The 20,378-nt window shown below is 44.6% G+C and overlaps 1 protein-coding gene across 2 annotated transcripts in view; it reads right to left on the bottom strand.

Annotated features, from left to right (window-relative positions):
* Positions 1 to 20,378, bottom strand: part of PTPRQ (protein tyrosine phosphatase, receptor type Q) — a 239,951-nt gene that overhangs the window by 6,257 nt on the left and 213,316 nt on the right. For both annotated transcript variants that reach the window (XM_025191547.1, XM_025191548.1), the window contains 2 exons: positions 16,289 to 16,437; positions 12,020 to 12,155 (listed from right to left, as the gene is read on the bottom strand). In XM_025191547.1, coding sequence (XP_025047332.1) covers positions 12,020 to 12,155; positions 16,289 to 16,437 — 285 coding nt within the window. The remainder of the gene's footprint in view (positions 1 to 12,019; positions 12,156 to 16,288; positions 16,438 to 20,378) is intronic.

Raw genomic sequence — 20,378 nt, 5'->3', positions numbered from 1 at the left:
AAAAAAATTGGCCATTTTTCGCACTGTAAATCCAGCAACACTGCTGCCATCTATGGCTGACACACCAGATCTTGTACATGACTGCCTGCAAACATTGGAAGCTGTTTATTCTTCAAGGCCAAATCTGAGAGACAAACAATTGATAAAAGAGTTTCAAGCAAAGAAGGGGGAGCACGGGTGGCTGGTAGCAAGGGATGGCCGCATTATCATCCCAGCTGCCTGGGTTCATGTGGTAGTAAAGAGCACTCATCATGGTACCCACTACGGACCCAGGGCCCTGGTAAGATGGATCAGTTACTATGTAACTAGAGTGGGATTAAGAGAGGCTGCCAAGGAGGTATCAGAGACATGTGAGGTCTGCCAGAGAAATAACCCATAAGGAGGGAGAAGAAAAACTTCAGGACATCAGAGAATAGGCAATGGGCCAGGAGAAGAATAGCAGGTGGATTTTACTGAGTTGCCCCGGCAACAAGAGATAAAATATCTCCTTGTCTTTGTGGACACTTTCTCTAATTGGGTTGAGTGCTTCCCATGTTGGACTGCCCAAGCCCGAGAGGTGGTCAAGACACTCCTACGAGAAATCATACCTCGCCTCGGACTTCCAAAAGGAATAGGGTCAGACAATGGCCCACATTTCATTGCACAAATTACTCAGAAGGTTTCTGAGTTCCTGGGAATCAGCTGGCATTTACACACCCCTTGGAGACCTCAGTCCAGTGGAAAGGTGGAACGTATGAATCAGACCTTAAAAAGACACCTTGCAAAGATTTGCCAAGAAGCTCGACTCAAATGGCCAGAGGCCCTACCCTTGGCCCTGTTACGAGTAAGGGTCGCACCACATTCTAAATTGGGATTAAGCCCGTTTGAAATAATGTATGGTAAGCCTTACCCTCTGAGTCTGCCCATGGGTACTGAACAACAGTTACATGTTTTAGGAGAGGGAATGATTAGAGAATATGTATGGTCCTTGGTTTCTGTTTTGTCTTCCATCCATCAGCAGGTACGGGACGTGCTGCAGACACAGGACCAGTATCCTGCCCTGGGAAATCGATTATTACCTGGGAGTTACGTCCTTGTGAAAGATTGGAACGAGGAACCACTTCGAGCCAGATGGAAAGGCCCATATAGGGTACTTCTAACAACCCCGACGGCCGCAAAGCTCGAAGGAATCAAGACTTGGATACATTCCAGTCGCCTAAAGCCGGTGGCTGGACCAGAACAAGAAGGAATCCCTGCAGACTCCGGGACCGGAGATAGAGAACAGTGGAAGGTGGAGCCAATAAGAGACTTGAAATTCCTATTCAAAAGAAAGGAACTTTGAATAATTTGACAATCTTTGATTAAGTTTTATAAGCCTTATTATGAAATTGTTCAAGGTTTTATTGTGGGGCACCCTGATCTGTCCACTCCTACTTATAGGAGGGGAAACCCTTTTACAACAAAAATTTGACCCTCAGGAAAATGTCTGGATTTATCTGGCCCGGGAAATTTTAAATAGAACGGACTTCTGCTTAGCGGGAGGGATCAATGCTCACCTGGTTTTTACCTCATGCTTAATCGCAGTACCAACCCCTTTAAAAATTTTACAAAATTATCCTATGCTGAAGAATGTAGAGAAGAAAAGTACATATCAGAATATATATAAGTGGGGGACTATTGTAAAAGAGAAGAGTAGAGACATGTTTTCCGTACGGGTTCAGGCAACAGCTAATGCTTCTGAATGTTTCCTAATAGTTAATTGTACTAATAATTGCTTCAAATTGAACCAAGGTAGAAGAATCCTTTGTAACAAGACCAATCAAATATCCTATGTATACACACATACCGCCCTTCCTCGAGGATGGTTTCTGGCCTGCGGGAGAATCATCTGGCTTAGACTTGTCCTGGTTAACTTCCTGGCTTCCCAATTTTGGATGGTTGAAACAGTTATTTAGTATGGTTGTTTTATTTTGTGTTACAGGGATTATTGCCTGTTGCTGTATACAATGTTTACCTATCTTCTTATCTATCTTCAGGCCTAAGGTGAATCAAATGATTTTACAAACAAAGAAAGCTGAGAATACTAGATTTGTGTTGAAACAAATTGAGTGGAAAGATTTTTGCCATGGATTTACCCTCAACACCCTCAGTGTTATTGTCAGGTTTGACCTAGAAACCACTACACATAGCCCAAGCAAAAGTCTCTGTTATGTAACTAATGCCCATCTGCAATGATAAGGAGGAGACAGTCTTAGATAAAGGAGGCTTGAAAACAAAAGCAGAATCAGAGGACTAGGGCAAAGAGCTGATTTGAATATTGAGAATCACACCCCTGGGTGGGGAGAAAGTATGCTAATGAAACATACATGTATGGAAATGAGATACATAGCTAAAACACAGGTATAGAGACATGCTCAGTAAAGAACTCCTTGCGTCACTCCCTTATAACCAATTAGCAAACAAGAATGCTTATGAAGGTCCAATACTCCTGTATAAAAGATGCTTAGAATTAAGAATCTGTGTGCTTGTTACGTGAAATGATTCCGCTTGCACCTCCTATTGCTAGCAATAAATCTTCTTTATACTTTCACCCCTGGTATCTTTATTGGCTTTTGCATACCGGGCACGATCCCAGACTTGAGCTGGGGGTCAACACTAGCACCCACAGCTCAGAGAAAGGGCTTGTGCTCTGGAGAAGGCATGCTCAGTCTTTTTCCTACTAGCCTGGACAACCACATTAATTTTAATCTAGCCTTATCCCAGTAGTTAAGAACTTCAGCATGGTGGCCTGCAAGTTAGAGAAAGAGACTGACTGGATTTTTTTTTTTTTTTTTATACCAGCACATTGCCTGTTAAGAATGACAGGCAGAGAGAGGCCTGCGTTTGCCCCTACCCCGGCCAGGGCCGCTCCCCGCCACTGCTTCGGGCCAGGTTCGGGTCCGCTCCCTACTCCCCCCAACCGCTCTGGGCCAGGTTGGGCCGGGCGGGGGCAGGGTCAGTCTTCCCCTCACCCTGGGGCCATTTCCCTTCTCCCCTCTGCTGCTTTGGGCCAGACCAGCCTGGGGCTGGGGCCGGGCTGTTTCCCCCCTTCCCCCAGGGCCGGGGCCAGGGCTGGTCCCCCCTCCCTCCCCTCTCCTCTGTTGCTTAAGGCCGGACCAGGCTGGGCCCGGGGCTGCACCTGCTCTCCCAGCCCGCTGCTTCAGGCTGGAGCCGAGGCCTTGGCCTCCCCCACCCCCATCCATCACCGCTGTCACCTCAGGCTGCGGGGGTGGGGGGGGGAGGCCAGCTCCACCACCACAGTCATGGTGGCATGGCTGCCAGCTCCTGTCTGAACGCTTGCACTCTGATTGGTTGTTTCACACAACCAATCAGAGTGCAAATAAAGTGTTATGGACAGACAGACAAAGGCTTTTATAATATTAGAATATACACTTAAAATTGCAGGAAAGGATCACTGAACAAAATTTGAGAAGAGAAATAAACATTCTAGACAATAGACTTGCATTCACAAGAGGTAAATCAATTGATACAACCTTGGCAGTGAGACTTCTAATGGAAAATTACAGGGAAAATAGGAAAAAAAAAATTTACTCAGTGTTTACTGACATGGAAAAAGTGCGTGACAGTGAATCAAGAGAAGTGATGTGGTGGTGCCTGAGAGAACATTTAGTATGGTCTATGTGAGATTTGTGCAAGATGTACAGAGGCTTAACAGCTTGAGTTAAAAGCACATAAAAGGAGACTGAGGATTTCCCAGTCAGCACTGGGGTCCATCCAAGGTTAGCATTAAGTCTGTTCCCTTTTGTGTTAGTTCTGGATACATTCAGAGACATTCAGAAGGCTGCCCCCTGATACCAAAAACAGATAGGAAGTGACTTGGACAGATGGAGGCACATTTTGAAAAGACAGTCTATGCATCAACGGGGAAAAAGCAGATTACAGGTCATGTATATTTTTAGGTGACAGTGAAGGGCAAACACCTTCTACAGTACTGAAGGAATTGGCTGGTGTCATACCAGAACCACTGGCACGGCTGTTTGAGTGCTCGTGGTGCTCAGGTCGGGTCCTAGAGGACTGGAAAAGGGCCAATGTGGTCCCTATTTTCAAGAAGGGAGGAGGGAGGATCCAAGTAATTACAGACCAGTCAATCTCACTTCCATCCTTGGAAAGGTCTTTGAAAAGATTATGAAGGATCATATTTGTGGGAGTCCAGTGGGAAAAATAATGCAGGAGGGAAACCAGTACGGATTTGTAGCAGGTAGATCATGCCTGACCAATCTGGTTTCATTTTATGACAGGGTCACAAAATGTTTAGATGCAGGATTAGAGGTGGATGTTGTTTTCTTGGATTTTAGCAAGGCCTTCGATACGGTTTCTCATCCCATTCTCATAAATAAATTAAGAGGCTGTAACATAGATGTTTACACAGTCTGGTGGGTGGCAAATTGGCTTACTGGTTGCACGCAGAGTGGTAGTAGACGGGTTGGTATCGACCTGGAAGGATGTAGATAGTGGAGTTTGGTACTTGGACCTGTACTCTTCAATATCTTCATCAGTGATTTGGATGTGGGTGCGAAGTGTACTCTGTCCAAGCTTGCAGATGATACTAAATTGTAGGGGGAAGTGCACACTCTGAAGGATAGGGAATGATTGCAGGCAGACCTGGACAGGTTAGAAAGGTGGGCAGTACACAATAGGATGCAGTACAACAAGGACAAGTGCACCTAGGGCGCAAAAACATCCAGCATGCCTACTGGCAGGGAAGTAACCCTCTCAGCAACACAGAAGTGGAAAGGGATCTCAGAGTCATACTGGACTCCAAGATGAACATGAGTCGTCAGAGTGACGAAATCATCAGCAAAGCTAACCGCACTTTATCAGGCATCAGCAGATGCATGACAAATAGAACCAAAGAGGTGATACTTCCCCTCTATGTGGCATTGGTCAGACCACAGTTGGAGTACTCCACCCAGTTTTGGGCACCGTACTTCAAGAAGGATGTTGATAAACTCGAGAGGGTCCAGAGGAGGGCCACTTGTATGGTTAGAGGTTTACAGGACAAACCCTATGAGGAGAGACTGAGGGACCTGGACCTCTTCAGCCTCTGCAAGAGAAGGCTGAGAGGTGATCTTGTGGCCACCTACAAATTCATTTGGGGGACACAGGAAGGGATCGGAGATACTTTGTTCACCAGGGCGCTTCTTGGGGTAACAAGGAACAATGGTCACAAACTGATAGAGAGCAGATTTAGGCTAGATATCAGGAAAGACTTCTTCACGGTCAGGGTGGCCAAAATTTGGATTGGGCTTCCAAGGGAGGTGGTGCTCTCCCCTACCTTGGGGGTCTTTAAGAGAAGGCTGGATAGGCATCTGGCTGGGGTCATCTGACCCCAGCCCTCTTTCCTGCCCAGGGCAGGGGGCCAGACTTAATGATCTGTTGAGGTTCCTTCCAACCCTAGTATCTATGAATCTATGAACCTGTGAAACTGGAAGACTAGTACATGCCGTTTAAGGTTAGGTTTATCTGGGCTCCACTGTGCAAGAAAATGGAGATGAAGGAGAGAAATAAATGGATTACATGGAGGCAAGTGAGTGGAGTGGCTTGTGATAGGAAAATGCAATTTGCATGAATAGAAAAATGTCCAGGACAGTGATAAATCCAGTGCTGGTGTATGGATCACACAATGAAGAAACAACACTTATTCACATGAGGGTAATGGGAATGAAGGCATGAGAATGAGGTGTTAAGGAAGAGACAGTGATGAATAAAATCCTGGGGAGAAAGCAAACTTGAAAAGCAGACCCCAGTTACTGGGCAACACACTTGGAAAAAGAAGAAAAAGAAATTTTTCAGAAAAGCAGTAGATCTCTTGAATGTGTCTTGGTGAATGTAAAGGGGGAAAAGAATAGTGATACTATGACGGAAGCCTACTTTAGACCACCAAATGAGGAAGAAGAGGTAGATGAGGTAGTTTCCAAGCAGGTAACAGGAATATCTAAAATTTCTGAGATAATGGGGATTTTAACTTCACTGACATCTACTAGAGAAGAAAAACAACACATAATATGTCCAACACATTCTTAACATATGTAGAGGACAAATTTCTACTTTAGAAAGTTGAGCATTGAGTTAAGTGCAAATGTGAAGGTGATCAGCAACTTGGGAGGAAGTGACCATGATATGACAGAATTCATGATTCTAAGAGCAGGCAGGAGAATAGCAAAACAAGGCTGCCGAATTTCTCTAACTCAAAGAAAGAGTATGTATAGTGTCACGGACAGACTAATTAACGGATAAAAAAAATCCAGGAGGAGAAGCAGTTCTTAAAGACATGATACTGGAGGATCAACAAGTGATTCTGACACAAGGGAAAGATAAGAAGATCCACAGGAGATGGATGTGCTTACAGAAGAAATTCATAGCTATCTCAAAATCAAGAGAGAAACACACAGGCAATGGGGAAAAGGGAAAGTCACTAAGGAAATATACTAAGGAACAGCAAGAACTGTGGGGACAAAATCAGGAAAGCAAAAGTGAAAAATGAGATACAACTGGCAAGAAATGTGAAAGACAACAAAAATGAATTCTACACATCTACCAGACAGAAAAGAAAGACGAGGAAAACTGTGGGGTGACTTTTCCAAAGTGAGGGTATGCTATTCATGAATGATAAAAAAAAGGCAAAGTTACTAAATTACTACTTGCCTCCGTCTTTAAAAGCAAACAAAAACCTAAAAATGATGATTAGATCTTGGTGGATCCCTACCTGAAATCTCCTGCCAATTTGATTCTCTTTCCTTGCTGTATATTATTTCCACTGATGTATATTGTTTCGACTAGTTTCCACCTAACTAGTACTTTGCAATATTATTAACAAAATTAATAATTAATAAAGGGACAAAAGAGGAAGGGCTATAAATCTTGATATGAGACCATGTCAGGGAGCTTTTGATAAATTTGAATTTAAGTTAGCAAAGTCTGATAAAATTCATCCTGGACCTCTGGAGAAAATAGCTGAATATATCTTAGTTCTACTGACTGAATCATTGTCCAAGTGATTAATTCAAATCACTGATATCTGAACAATATTGTGAAGCCATTAATGACAGAATTATTCCCACAAAACTGGAAAAGTGCCCACAGTACCCATCTTAAAAAGGGGAACAAGTGGGACCTGGGATCATCCTGACTTCAACACCTGGGAAATTAAAAGAGCACATTATAAAGCAGACAATTTGTAAAAACCTAGAATAAGTGGTAATCACTAGCAGCCCCAATGGAATTTTGAAGAGCAAAACATACCAGACCAACCTGATTTTCATCTTTGACAGAGTACTAGTTTGGTGGATGAAGGGAATGCAGTGAAAATAATATACCTGGACTTCAGTAAGGTTCTTGCTGAGTCTCATGTAATACACTCATGAGTCAACTGGAGAATGCGGACTAGAAAGAAGCACCATGAAGTGAACACATACTTGGTTGAACAACAGCAAGGATAGAGGAAACGGATCAATGTCAGATTGGCAGGATCTCTCCAGTGGCATTCCACAAGGACCTATTCTGGGTCTAGTACTGTTTAGTTCAGCACCAGATGGAGAACTTGGATGGAGGAACAGAGACCTTACTGATCAAATCTTCCTATAATATAAATCTAGGAGGGGCTGCAAATTCTTTGGATGATAGGATTAGAATTCAAAAAGATCCTGATAAATTGGACAAATGAGATACATACAACAAAATGAAATTTAGCAAAGATATTACAGTGCAAAAATTCTAGGAGAGACAGCTGGCTAAACAGTAGGAGTGCCAAGAAGGATCTGGGGGTTACAGTGAACCATAACTGAGTATAAATCAGCAATGTGATACTGCCACAAAGGGTGTGTGGGGGCAGGGGCGCAAATTCCATTTGGGACTGAATTAAGAGTAGTAGGTTAAAATGGAAGGTGTCAGCTAGAGCACTGCATGCAGTGCTAGGCACCAAATCTTAAGAAAAATGGAGAGGATCCAAAGGAGCTGGACTGCAGGCCATACAAGATGAAGCTGAAAGAACGAAATATGTATACTCACAGGAAAAGGAGATTAAGGCGGGATATTAAACTGTTTGAAAGGATGCCAAAAAGAAAAGGAAGAACAACTGCTTTTTCTTGAATAGAGGGCAGGACATGTGGCAATGGGTTTAAACTGTGGCAAAGCAGATTTAGATTATCCCAGCAAAAGCATCCTAACTTTATGGACAACAGAACAAGCCCTGTATGAAAGATATACAATTTCCTTTATTATAGGTTTTCAAAAAGAGAATGGATAAGATGTAGGATCTGGCTTGGAATCTAGAACTTGCCTAGCACATCCTGTATCACGGCAGGGATTTGGACAAGATGACTTTTGAGGTTTGGAAAAAAAACAAGGGGCCAGGAGAGAAGGTGACCCTCTAGCCCCAATACACAAGTGGTTAGGGCACTTTTCCTCTAAGCCAGAGATCTGAGTTCTGGGTTCCCCTGGCAAGATAAATTTGAACGTACATCTACCCAATTTCCTAGCACAGTGCACCAGGACATAACCTAATTCCTTCACTAGCATGATGTTTGAAACAGAAGGCAGGGTAGCTATGTACATTTATTAACTAAATAAGAAACTTATAGAGAGCACAAGCTTTTGTTAATCCAAATTCAGTTTATCAGATATTGTAAAAGGCCGGGCAGAAAGCAAAGTATAAAGTGGAGTGAGTAATTAGAAAGCTGAGCCATTGCCCCTTGCAATGCTTCAGGCTGTAGCCGGCCATCCTCATGCCGGGTGGCTAACCCAAGCGGCCTCTGCTGCTCCCTGGCTCCCACAGCTTAGGCCCGTGTGTAGCCCCGTGCACCATGTGACCTGGTCACTTGCCAGGAGATGGGGCCGGAGCCCCCTCACTGCAGCCTTAAGGCCTTTGCCCCATGCGCTGCCCCGCACACTGTGTGGCCTGCTGGCCCTGCCAGGGTTGCAGGCTCAAGCCACCACACATGGCTCCCAAAGCCTGGGCTCTGTGCACCAAACCGTGCACCCTGATGGGCCCGAGCAATCTCACACTGCTCCCAGGGCGGGATGCACTGTCAACAGCCTGAGCAGTTTTGCGCTGCTCCCAAGGCTGCTCCTCCAGTGGCAGCTTCAGGAGCCTTGGGCCTATTGTCCGCTGGGGGAGAGCTCCCCAGTGTTTCTTGGCTCCGCTCTTCTTGAGTCCCTCGCTGCATCTGCCCATGTGCTGGGCACGCAGCTCCTTTTATATGCTTCAGGGCTCTGCCCCTGAAGTCTTCCAGACCTGACAGTTTACAGTCTTCAATCAGGTCTGGGGGAGCTTTTCTCCCTCTCCCCTCAGGAAAGGGGCATGATTTTATTTCTCTTGCTGTCTTCTGATTGGTGGATGGGCTCCACCAATCAAGACAGCAGGATCTCAAGCCTGGGACTCAACCGAAGCTCTGAAAGGTGAGCCCGCTACACATACATGGCCAAATGAGTGTGTTTACATGACTACATACCTACATGCAGCCAGAAAATACTCAGCCAATGTATACACACAGTGCAGGGGAAGTATAATTGTTCCTGCATGCAAGTGCCAGAAATGCCACTTATGCAACTAGAAAACTCCGATTTGGACACACTAAAGGAAGCAGAATTCTTTCCATTCATATAATAGTCTCAATTTTCATCCCAATAAAATCAAAGAATCAGGTATTTGGAAAATGCAAGGGCACTGGAAAAGAGAGACTAGGAACTTCACATATACCTTCAATATGCTTGTCATATAGAACATCAGGATTGCTTCTTGTACAGACTGCTTTGAATCCATCTTTAGCCTGTTGAGAAGGCTAGCCGTAAGCTACCTCTGTATAAAGCACCGATAAGCCTGTAAATTACATCTTAGCCCTCATATAGACATTTGTTTTCTCCTGGAAGAGTCACTCCTCTTCCAGGAGAAACCATGAGTGAACAGATTTTCAGGCTTTATCTTCCTGAGCAAAAATGGCTGTTCCAGGAGAAAAATAACCTAAGAACAACCTGGTTAAGTCACTCCTGGGAAAAAGAATATCTGTACATGCCATAGATTCTCTCAGCACAGGACACAGTTCTCTAACATTCCTCCCTCCAGGGAGAAAGTGTATCACTCATTGGACTGTGTTGCACTAGCAGAGAGCAGAACGTGTACCTTTTACAATCCCCACAATGTTCTGCGGGGAAACCCAGTCTGACCATGGTTCAGTCTGGGTCAACCAATCAGGGCAGCCCCCAGTGCATTGGTGTCATCTGCTGCCAGGCAGACTAAGGGAGCATGCAGGGCCGGTCCAAGGGTAATTGGCACCCTAGGTGAACTGTGTACCTAGGTGCCCCTACCACTTCCAATATAGAGGAAAAAAAGAAGTCTAGAATGAACTTTTACATGTTCTTATTTGATATTCAAAATGAACAATAAAACAATAAAAACAAATTTTTTATTGATTGTTTCACACTTTTCATTAACCCTAACACAATTATAACAGCCAGGGCTGTTATTTAGAATGATGTTCTTGTTATTTTGTTCTAAATATAATTTTGGCGCCTCCTAAATTTTGGCACCCTAAGCAACCACCTAGTTCGCCTATTGGTTGGACTGGCCCTGGGAGCATGCAGAGCATGCTAAGCTGTGTGTACGGCGGCTCCCTCTGGCTGTATGGCATCAACATTGCTAGCTTTCCACTCTTCAGTGTCTCAGGATTCAAATGTTTGAAAATGTGATTCTGGGTAAGTTGTTCTACCTGGAGAACAAGCCTGGAAGAATTCTCTAAGATTATTTGAATGTGCATACACAGACTTAGACAAGGTGATTCAAGCTGGTACTATATTTTCTGCAGACAAGGAGGAGTATATGTTGAACAAAGAACAGCACTGAAGAGCAACCCTTACAAAGGGTCTAAGTCTATACCTTCTGATGTTTTGTCCTAAACAAAAGAACAAGCCTCTTATTAATTTACTCTAACACCTGCAGTTCTTATGGGCCAATACTTAGTTGTAGTTGCTGAATTGGAGCAAAGCTTCATAAATTCCCTCACACTGCAGATTGAGATTACACCTTCATGCAGATGTTATTTCACTGATGTCTCTTTTTCTATCCATAATGAAATCCTGGTTCTACTAAATTCAATCACAGTTTTGCCATTGATTGGGGTCAAAATTTCACCCCATGACTTGCACGGTAACACTAAGGCAACAATATAAATTGCTTACAGTTAAACTGTCAGAAATAAGGAGCAGGAGTATGTATTATGTGACCAAACAGCTCTTCATGTAGCAGCTATTTGACTGTCTATTTGAAAGTCTCTGAATTAGTGAAGGCTATTAAACCCAAAAGAATGAACAGAGGTAGATTCTGGGCAACACAGTCAGATTTCTACTCCACTGGGAAGTTGGAACCAACTTTAAAGTCCACAACAACTTCATTAAAAGTAGTATGTACCCAGATCTCTAAGCACAGGATAGTATCAACTCACTAGCTTTTAAAACAGTTTTTTCCTTATAACTTATACCAGCCAAGTATAGGATTGCTAAATAAAAATATATCTTATATCTGAACCATAGATAACCCTTTACAAGTCATTAGTGCCTTGATAATACAAATGCTTAAGTATTGGTATAACTTTACTCAAATGTAGAATTCTATTGAAGCCAATTTAAAATAAGTCAAGTAGTTATTAATATGGGTAAGCTTAAACATAAGTTTATGTTTTTCAAAAGCTAGTAAGCCTTACTTTTGTATAGAATCTGTATGTCAGTAACTAGCACAAAGTCAAGAAGTATGCAAACCAGTTACGATTTAAAAAAAAAAAACAACTTAATGTTCAATACTAAAAATTAACCTTTTTCAAGGTCCCGGAAGGATGGTTGGGTGTTTCTGTTTCAACTGGAAACTGAAAGCAGTAGAAAATGTACATGGCAGCCAATTCTGAAGTAGGCCAGTTTGGAATGCAATGTTTGGAAAACAAAAGTCATTTTAGGACAAGAAAAACTGAAGATATGTAAGCTTTGTATGTCTTACCAGATTCTGTACCATACACATTCTCTCACTTCTCAGCTCAGCTACAAGTCCATAGATGTCCACAAAATCATGATCATTTATATGTTGGGTTAAATGGTCCAAGGCAATAAAAACTCCTGTTCTGCCAACTCCAGCACTGAAAGCATTGTATAATTTTTTTTAAAAATGTTATATAATAATTATTTTAATGTATAGCATTACTTCCTGGAAAAACTTAAGGTAAAAGCAAGTTTAATGTGAAAAGAAATTTCAGTCAAAATGGGAGTTGTTATGCAAGCTACTTATCTCCCCTGCATCGCTAATGAATGGGATACATGGTATCTAGACGTGATAAATGGATAGATAAATATATAAATAGATAAATGGAATCTAGACCTAGTCCTAGCTTTGGTCTTGCAAATCTAAACCCTACTGATTAAGTACAGCTAAATCAAAACCACCCTAATTTAGCATCTCTTTGGGACAGAATGAACCCAAAAACTGCTTTGTAAATTCCCAAATTTTGCTGTCTCAAATGGAACAAAACCACAATCAAGGTTTTGCAAAACTACTACTTGAATATGTTGCTGCATTTCTATTTCAGACTAAATAAACGAGGGGCAAAACAAGTCTCACAATGGGATTGTAGAGAGGCAACAGCAAGGCGCCAGACTACCAAGTGTTGACTCTGAGGTGTTGCAGAGTCACTTGGAAGGACTGGATGCGTTTAAGCCGGCAGGCCCGGATGAGCTCTATCCAAGGGTACTGAAGGCACTGGCTGACGTCACTGCACAGCCACTGGCAAGAATATTTGAGCACTTGTGGCACACGGGCCAGGTCCCGGAGGACTGGAAAAGGGCCAATGTGGTCCCCATTTTCAAGAAGGGGAGGAAGGAGGATCCAGGCAACTACAGGCCAGTCAGTCTCACCTTCATCCTTGGTAAAGTCTTTGAAAAGATTATTAAAGCTCATATATGTGAGAGCCCAGTAGGAAAAATTATGCTGAGGGGAAACCAGCACGGGTTCGTAGCAGGTAGATCATGCCCGACTAATCTAGTCTCTTTTTACGACCAGGTTACAAAACACCTGGACACAGGGGTAGGGGTAGATATCGTTTACTTAGACTTCACGGAAGTGGAAAGGGATCTCAGAGTCCTAGTGGACTCCAAGATGAACATGGATCATCAGTGTGATGAAGTCATCAGCAAAGCTAACTGCACTTTATCATGCATCAGCAGATGCATGACAAACAGAACCAAGGAGGTGATACGTCCCCTGTATTGGGCACTGGTCAGAATGCAGTTGGAATACTGCGTGCAGTTTTGGGTACCACACTTCAAGAAGGATGTGGATAACCTGGAGAGGGTCCAGAGAAGGGCCACTCATATGGTTAAGGGCTTGCAGGCCAAGCCCTATGAGGAGAGACTGGGGCACCTGGACCTCTTCAGCCTCCGCAAGAGAAGGTTGAAAGGCGACCTTGTGGCTGCCTATAAATTCATCATGGGGGCACAGAAGGGAATTGGTGAGGCTCTACTCACCAAGGTGCCCCTGGGGGTTACAAGAAATAATGGCTGTAAGCTAGCAGAGAGCAGATTTAGACTGGACATTAGGAAGAACTTCTTCACAGTTAGAGTGGCCAAGGTCTGGAATGGACTCCCAAGGGAGGGAGTGCTCTCTTCTACACTGGGGGTCTTCAAGAGGAGGTTAGATAGGCATCTGGCTGCGGTTATCTGAACCCAGCACTCTTTTCTGCCTATGCAGGGGGTCGGACTCGATGATCTATTGAGGTCCCTTCCGACCCTAACATCTATGAATCTATAAAGAAAAGAAAAATAAAAAACCTTTCTATATACTTAATGATTAGAAAAGAAAGCACTTTTGAAAAATGGTGGGGAGACCATTAGCCTGAAGGATGAAGTCCAAAAGGCTGGTAGGTATAGATGTTCCCATTTAAAAGATATGAAACTTAACCAGGCCACTTTAAGAACCTGCCACATTTTATATGGAAACACTGCTAACAAATGGAAGGGAACATGATCACAGAGGCTCAGCAAATGTGAGACCACTCTATAGAAGCTTCAAGTGGTGAAGACCTACTGAGTTTCATGGTCATGAAAATTAGGGCTGTACAAAATTGCACCATTCCGTTTCGCCTTCAGTTTCAATGGTTCGAAGGAACAGCCTTCCGCTTCGAATTTCCTTTAGATTTGAAACAGCTGTTCCGTTCCATCGAAACTGAAAGGCTGTTTCGACATTTTGCTGGGGGTGGGAAGTAAGCCCAGCTAGGCTGACTTCCCACCCCCAGTGGTAGATCGCAAAGGGGGTGGGGGCGTCAGCCCAGCTGAGTTGAATCCCCATCCCCAGTGCTAGAACAGGCAGAGGGGAACGGAGAGTCAGCCCAACTGGGTTCACTCCCCCTGCCCCGCGCTGCAATCAGGTGTGGGGCGGAGAGTCAGCCCAACTGGGTTGACTCTCCACCCCCGCACCCGATTGCAGCGCAGGGGGAAGTGAGCCCAGCCGGGCTGCCTCTCCGCCCCCACACCTGATTGCAGCACGGGGGGAAGTGAGCCCAGCCGGGCTGACTCTCCGCCCCCTCACCCGATTGCAGCACCCGGGGGGGGGAGGGAGGGAGGGAAGTAAGCCCAGTTGCGCTGACTCTCCGCTCCCCCCTGCCCGATCACAGCGCAGGGCGGGGAGTAAGTCCAGTTGTGCTGACTCTCTACCTCTACCCCCGACTGCAGCGTGGGGGGGAGGGAGGGAAGTGAGCCCAGTTGGGCTGACTCTCTGCCCCCGTACCCAATCGCAGTGTGGGGGGGCAGTGAGCACAGCTGGGCTGACTCTTCGCCCTGCACCTGACTGAAATGCGGTGGGAAAAGTGAGCCCAGCTGGGCTGACTCTCTGCCTCTGCACCCAATGGCAGCGTGGGGGTGGGAGCGAGCCCAGTTGGGCTGACTCTCCACCCCCCTTGCTGGATCACAGTGCTTCCCCTGCCGGATTGCAGGGCTGGGGTGGGCTCAGTTCCCTTCCCCTGTGCTGTTACCAGCTTCCAGGAGCAGGAGATGGGGAGAGCCAGGGCTGGGAGCACAGCCTTGGTTCTCCCCTGTCTCTTGCTGCTGGCTTTGAAACTCGAAACATTTCGAAGTTTTCAAAACGTTTCAACTAGCCTTGTTTTGTTTCAAGGCTGTTTCGAAGACCTTCATTTTGATTCGATCTCACTGTTTCGAGCTCAAAATTAGTTCAAACAGTCTCGAATTGAAACAACTAGCAAAATTTCGCACAGCCCTAATGAGAATGTATGTTGCTGTTGTAAGGTCATTTTGAGGTAAGTAAAGATGAATGTTGATTGTAGAACCTGATTTTGTGGCCCTTTCTGGTCCTTTTTGCATCTTTTTCAGTGCAGAGAGGATGAAATCTGACCCTAGCTTTCACGCTGTGGACTACCCATAATATAGAGGAGCCCTCAGAAGCATAAAGCTAATGTAGCTGGCTCATATGCCAGCCTCTCTGTGGCCTTTTGTGCAGGATGTGAGGGGCAAGGAAGAGCAGCTGCAGGAATGGCAGATTTCTTAGTATTATTGACAGCAAGTGCAAGAGAAAGAAGCTCCAATGCATTATCTGTCCAAAAACTGTAAAGAAAGTAGGTCTGGAACAGAGAATTAGAGAAACCTAGTTAGCTGATACCCTTTCTCATGTCTGCTGTGCAACTCTGGACCACAGGAAAGAATCTAAATTCTGGTTCCCAACCTGACTCAGTACTTTGGAATGTCCCCGCTCACAGTGGGGACACTGAACTGTACGTAAAATGCAGAGGCACTGAGCGCCTAACTGAAGAATCAGCTTTCCCCAGATACTTTGAAGTGATAGTTTAATGGTGCAGAGTATGAAATCAATGGGAGCTATGACAGCTGAACACTTCTTATAACAAGGCCATTTATTTAGGACCCTAAATATAGATTCTCTCTCTCTTCAGGCATCCAAGTTTGAAACTTGGCACCATATATACAAACTTCTGTTTTAATTCTTCAATCTCTGCTGACTGTGGAACTTGGTGTACCTTAAAAATGTTAGGTCAATGGGCTGCTAGGCTTTTGTGGGTTGTTTTGTTTTGTTTTGAACTTCTAGGAAAACACTATAACTATCAATGCTGTGCCCATTTTGTGAATAAGACAGAAATCTTCAGTGTTCACTGTTGTCTATTTGGCAACTTTCCCGGAGGCTAAAATGAATCTAAAATGAAGGCTACCTCATTTAAAATAATCTACTTTAAACTGATTTAATGTAAGTGCTTACCTGCAGTGAATAACCATAGGCGTATTGTCATGTGCTCGGCTTGCACGGATCAGCTTTACAAAATGGATTAATGGAGCAGTAGTTTCAGGCACCCCATGCTCAGGCCAAGAAGTAAAATTACATTGGCGTACCATCATGAAATCGCCATGCTGACAAACACAAAATCAGTACAAAATAATACAAGATTTTATCAATATTTTGAAATCGGTTTATAAGCATTCTGCACTGTAACACTTCATCATCTTAATAACTATCCTTAAAAAAGAAGGCTTGAAGCAAGATGATATGTGTTAAGTGTACTAGCATTTGTGAGAACTTCTCACGCAGGGATTTAATGCCTGTTTGTTTCATGGAAGCTGGCACCCAGTCCGCCCATGAGGAAGTGCTAATGACCTCAGCCAGCAAGAGCCTCAATAAGCCTCCACTGGATTTTACAAGCTATAAGGGACATGGGAGGGGGGCCCACTTTACAGATTACAGGCTGAAACTTTTCCAGCTCTTCTAGAAGTCCAAATAGCATAGTTGGCTTACATTTATTCAGAGAAGGTGCCAGTTAGACCCTTTCTGACCCTGATCTGCTACTCTCAAGGCAGTTCCAAGTACTTGTGGTCAAAAAGCATGTATATCTGATAAATGAACTCCTAATAGCAGTAATGATATTAAGGCATAAAAGCAGAAGGTGACACACTGACTTTTCAACTGATTATTATGTATAGTGACAGTTTTCAACTGATTATTATGTATAGATGATAATCTATATTAAATTAGAGTACTGGGAGGGGATTCTGGATGCAAAATTTGCAAATGATTTATCTTTTGTGCACAAAACTCTTTTCATGCTTGCATGGGAACCCCCCCCCCCCCCCCCCCAAAGAAACAAACTGTATCCCTTCTATTTGTGGGCATCAGACAGTGTAGTCCCAATGCCAACACTATGTTACATTTGACTGATATCCTGATAAATAGCAAGGTATTTCATTTAGCTGACATGCTAATGCAGTTCAAGGTATTTCAGTTACTGGAAATTTAGACATTGTTTTTGTGTTCTCTGCAAGCCTCAGGGGCTTGTTATACTTTCCTCTGTGAGCCACACAAATGTTGATCAGTGTCAATGCTAGCTCAAGTTTGGTAAGAGTGTCCTCAGCCTCCCATTTCAGGCTCCCCCTGCCTCCCCCCCAGGGATCCCCAGTTCCCTCCTTTCCCTCAGGGTTCCCTCCCCCCTGCTTATTTGCAGCTGCCTGATTTGTCTGTCCCACGGGGGCAGGCAGAGAAGGATTATCTTGCCTGCCTGGCCCATTCTGCTGCCCAGCTTCTGCTATTCTCTGGTCTGAGCCTGGCCCAAAGTACAGCAGTGTCAGTGGCAGCAGCTGGGCAGGCAGGTTAACCCTCCAGGATAGTGTGGGCAGCCACAAGTAAGCAGGGGTGGGAGTGGGGGGCAGTGAGCAGGATCCAGGGTGCTGTGGAGGGTGGGGTAATCAGTCTGATCTGGGCTGGGGTGGGGGGTAGACAGGTGTTTACACTAAGATGTAGCCTAGAGTGGTTACACCTTAGTGTAACATGAGCCCGGCAGCATGAATCAGAGATAATTCTGCCCTGGAGTGGCATAACTTTTAGCTGCCTAGCAAATGCTTAAAAGTAGTTTACGGTGTTAATATGTGGACAATCCAGGGGTTAAGAACTCCAGGAGCCACCCAAAATTACTCTTTAACAAAGCCCTTACATTGGTTAACATGTATGCATTTGTGTTTTGCTAGCAAGAACAAATCAAGTCCTCCTTCTCTGTAGGCTGTCCTCTGTTCTATCTTCAGAACAAGTTTAATTTATCTTGATATAATTTTTAAATATTTCACTTTTCTGTGCCATCCATATACAGGTTTCCCTCACTTTATGCAGGTACTGTATGTGTGAATTCGCTCTTATCCGATGACCCTTTTTATACCAAAAATTCGTTATATGCAAGGTAAATTCACTCTTATGTGATCAGGGTGGTGGAAGCCCAGTCTCACAGCTTTGTGCCATGCATTGTGGGAGTGACGCATACCAAAACAGTCTTGTGTGTAGATCCGTGCTCCTTGCTCACTGCCTGTGACATGCTTCCTTAGTTGCCATCCCCATTATAGTAACATTCACCACCACCCTGTGCTTGTGTGTACAGCCTGCTGTTGGTGAGTAATGAAATTGTCCTATAGAAGTAGTAGAAATTAGGGCTGTGTAAAACTTTGGTCCCTGATTTGATTTGGCGGAGATTTAGCCTGATTCGGTGGCCAAATCTCTGAATCTGATTGAATTAGGAGACCCTTTAATCTCTCCGAATCGAATCAGAACCCTCTGAATCAATTCGGAGAGATTTGGAAAGATTTGATGATTCGGACATAGGCACAGCTTTAAATGCTTTTTCTACATACCTCCAGGTACCAGGTGGCTTGTGAATGCTAAGATACTGGGGTAGATGGAGCATCCCACAGGAGTGTGTGGGGGGGGGTGGTCCCCAGCGCACTTGGCAACAGACCTGGAAGTAGACCAGAAGCACTTCCAGTCCACTTCTGGGTCTGCCAGGGAGCACATGGGGAGGCCCCCCTGCACCCTCCAGGCTCAGCATCTGGTGCCTCCTGGGGGGCACCTGGGGTCCCCCTACAGCCGATTGCAGAGCTACGGGGGTGCAGGGGGGCATCCACCACCGAGCATGCAGGGGGCCCACCCACGCTCCAGTGGAATGCTCCATCCGTCCCACCATCTCAGCATTCACGAGCTGTGCCTGGTACCTCAAGGTACATAGAAAAAACTATATAAAGCTGCATCTATGGCCAAATTGCTGATTCTCTGAATCAGAATCAAGTCTTCAGATTTGGATTTGGCCAAATTGAACCAGGGACAGTAATCCAAATCAACGAATCGAATTACTGTCCCCGATTTAGGCCAAATTGAATACAGCACGTTTCACACACCCCTAGTAGAAATGGGTCTAGGGGTCAGTACAGCCGAGGTCTTGGAACATATCCCTATTTGTTACATTGTAAAATGAGTTTCCTTTATGCAAATCTGAGTTATGCACCCTTTTCCAAGAATGCATGTATAGCATAAAGTGAGGGAAACCTGTAATGTATGCTTTTGAGCCTAATTTTGATATGACTGCCTAATTATCATGTTTCCGTTTGCACTAAGTATGCTAAAAGAACATCTTTCTATTTGGCCCCCGGTAGATATTAGAACTAAGATGCGATTAACCTGTAAATCATGCCATAAATAATAATCCTGCCACATGTGAGGATTTAGCGGGGAAAAATGTGAAATTAACCACAAAAAATATTCCACAAAAGATGTGTAACAGTTTTTGTGGGTGGTTTCCATCACACCTTATATTGAACATGTGGCAGGGTAACCAGAGCTGGCTGAAAACTCCAGTGTGGTCCTGGGGCTGGGAGCAAGAATCAGCTCAGCTCAGCTGACGTCTGCCCCAGCCCCAGGACCACAGTGGAGCCCTGAACTGGCCCCAGCATGTTCCTGCTAAAGTTCAACAAAGCTGCAGGCACTTGACTTTCAACTGACTCCTGGGCTCCCCCTGTACTGGCAAGTAGTGATGGTGCCGTTGGGATCTGATCCCTGATCCCAAAATCACATTTCCTACTATGCATGTGTGGCACAGCAGAAGGCATGACTGTTGGGATCAGATCCCATCACGCCATTAATTGAGCAAGTACCAGGGGCCTTTAGAAAGATTAGATTGTGGAGATACAAGAGACATCTTGGACTACTCTGTGCGGGATTTACTTATGAGCCTAAATTTTATTCCAACTTTCATTGGCTGTTAATTTTCTCAAAAGGGTAGGAACCAGAACTATGACTAGGACAACAGATAGGTATGCCTCCCTTATCTGCTAGGCCTCCAGAGAGCCCCAGAAGACTCCCACTCCGGTTGAGGCAAATCTCCAGGGCTGGATATGGCCAAGTCTATGGTCCAGTTCTGCTAACAGTACACAGCAAAGCACAAGAGGACCTTGCTCTTTACTTGAGAGGGATATACTCAAAGGGATTTTGATAATCCTAGAATTGTGAAGATTCTACTCATCCAGAAGAGACACTGAGATGTTCT

This window comes from Alligator sinensis, unplaced genomic scaffold, assembly GCF_000455745.1.
Source record: "Alligator sinensis unplaced genomic scaffold, ASM45574v1 scaffold672_1, whole genome shotgun sequence".
Lineage (NCBI taxonomy): Eukaryota > Metazoa > Chordata > Crocodylia > Alligatoridae > Alligator > Alligator sinensis.
The sequence above is the reverse complement of the archived record's forward strand: the minus strand, read 5'-3'. Positions and strand labels throughout refer to the sequence as shown.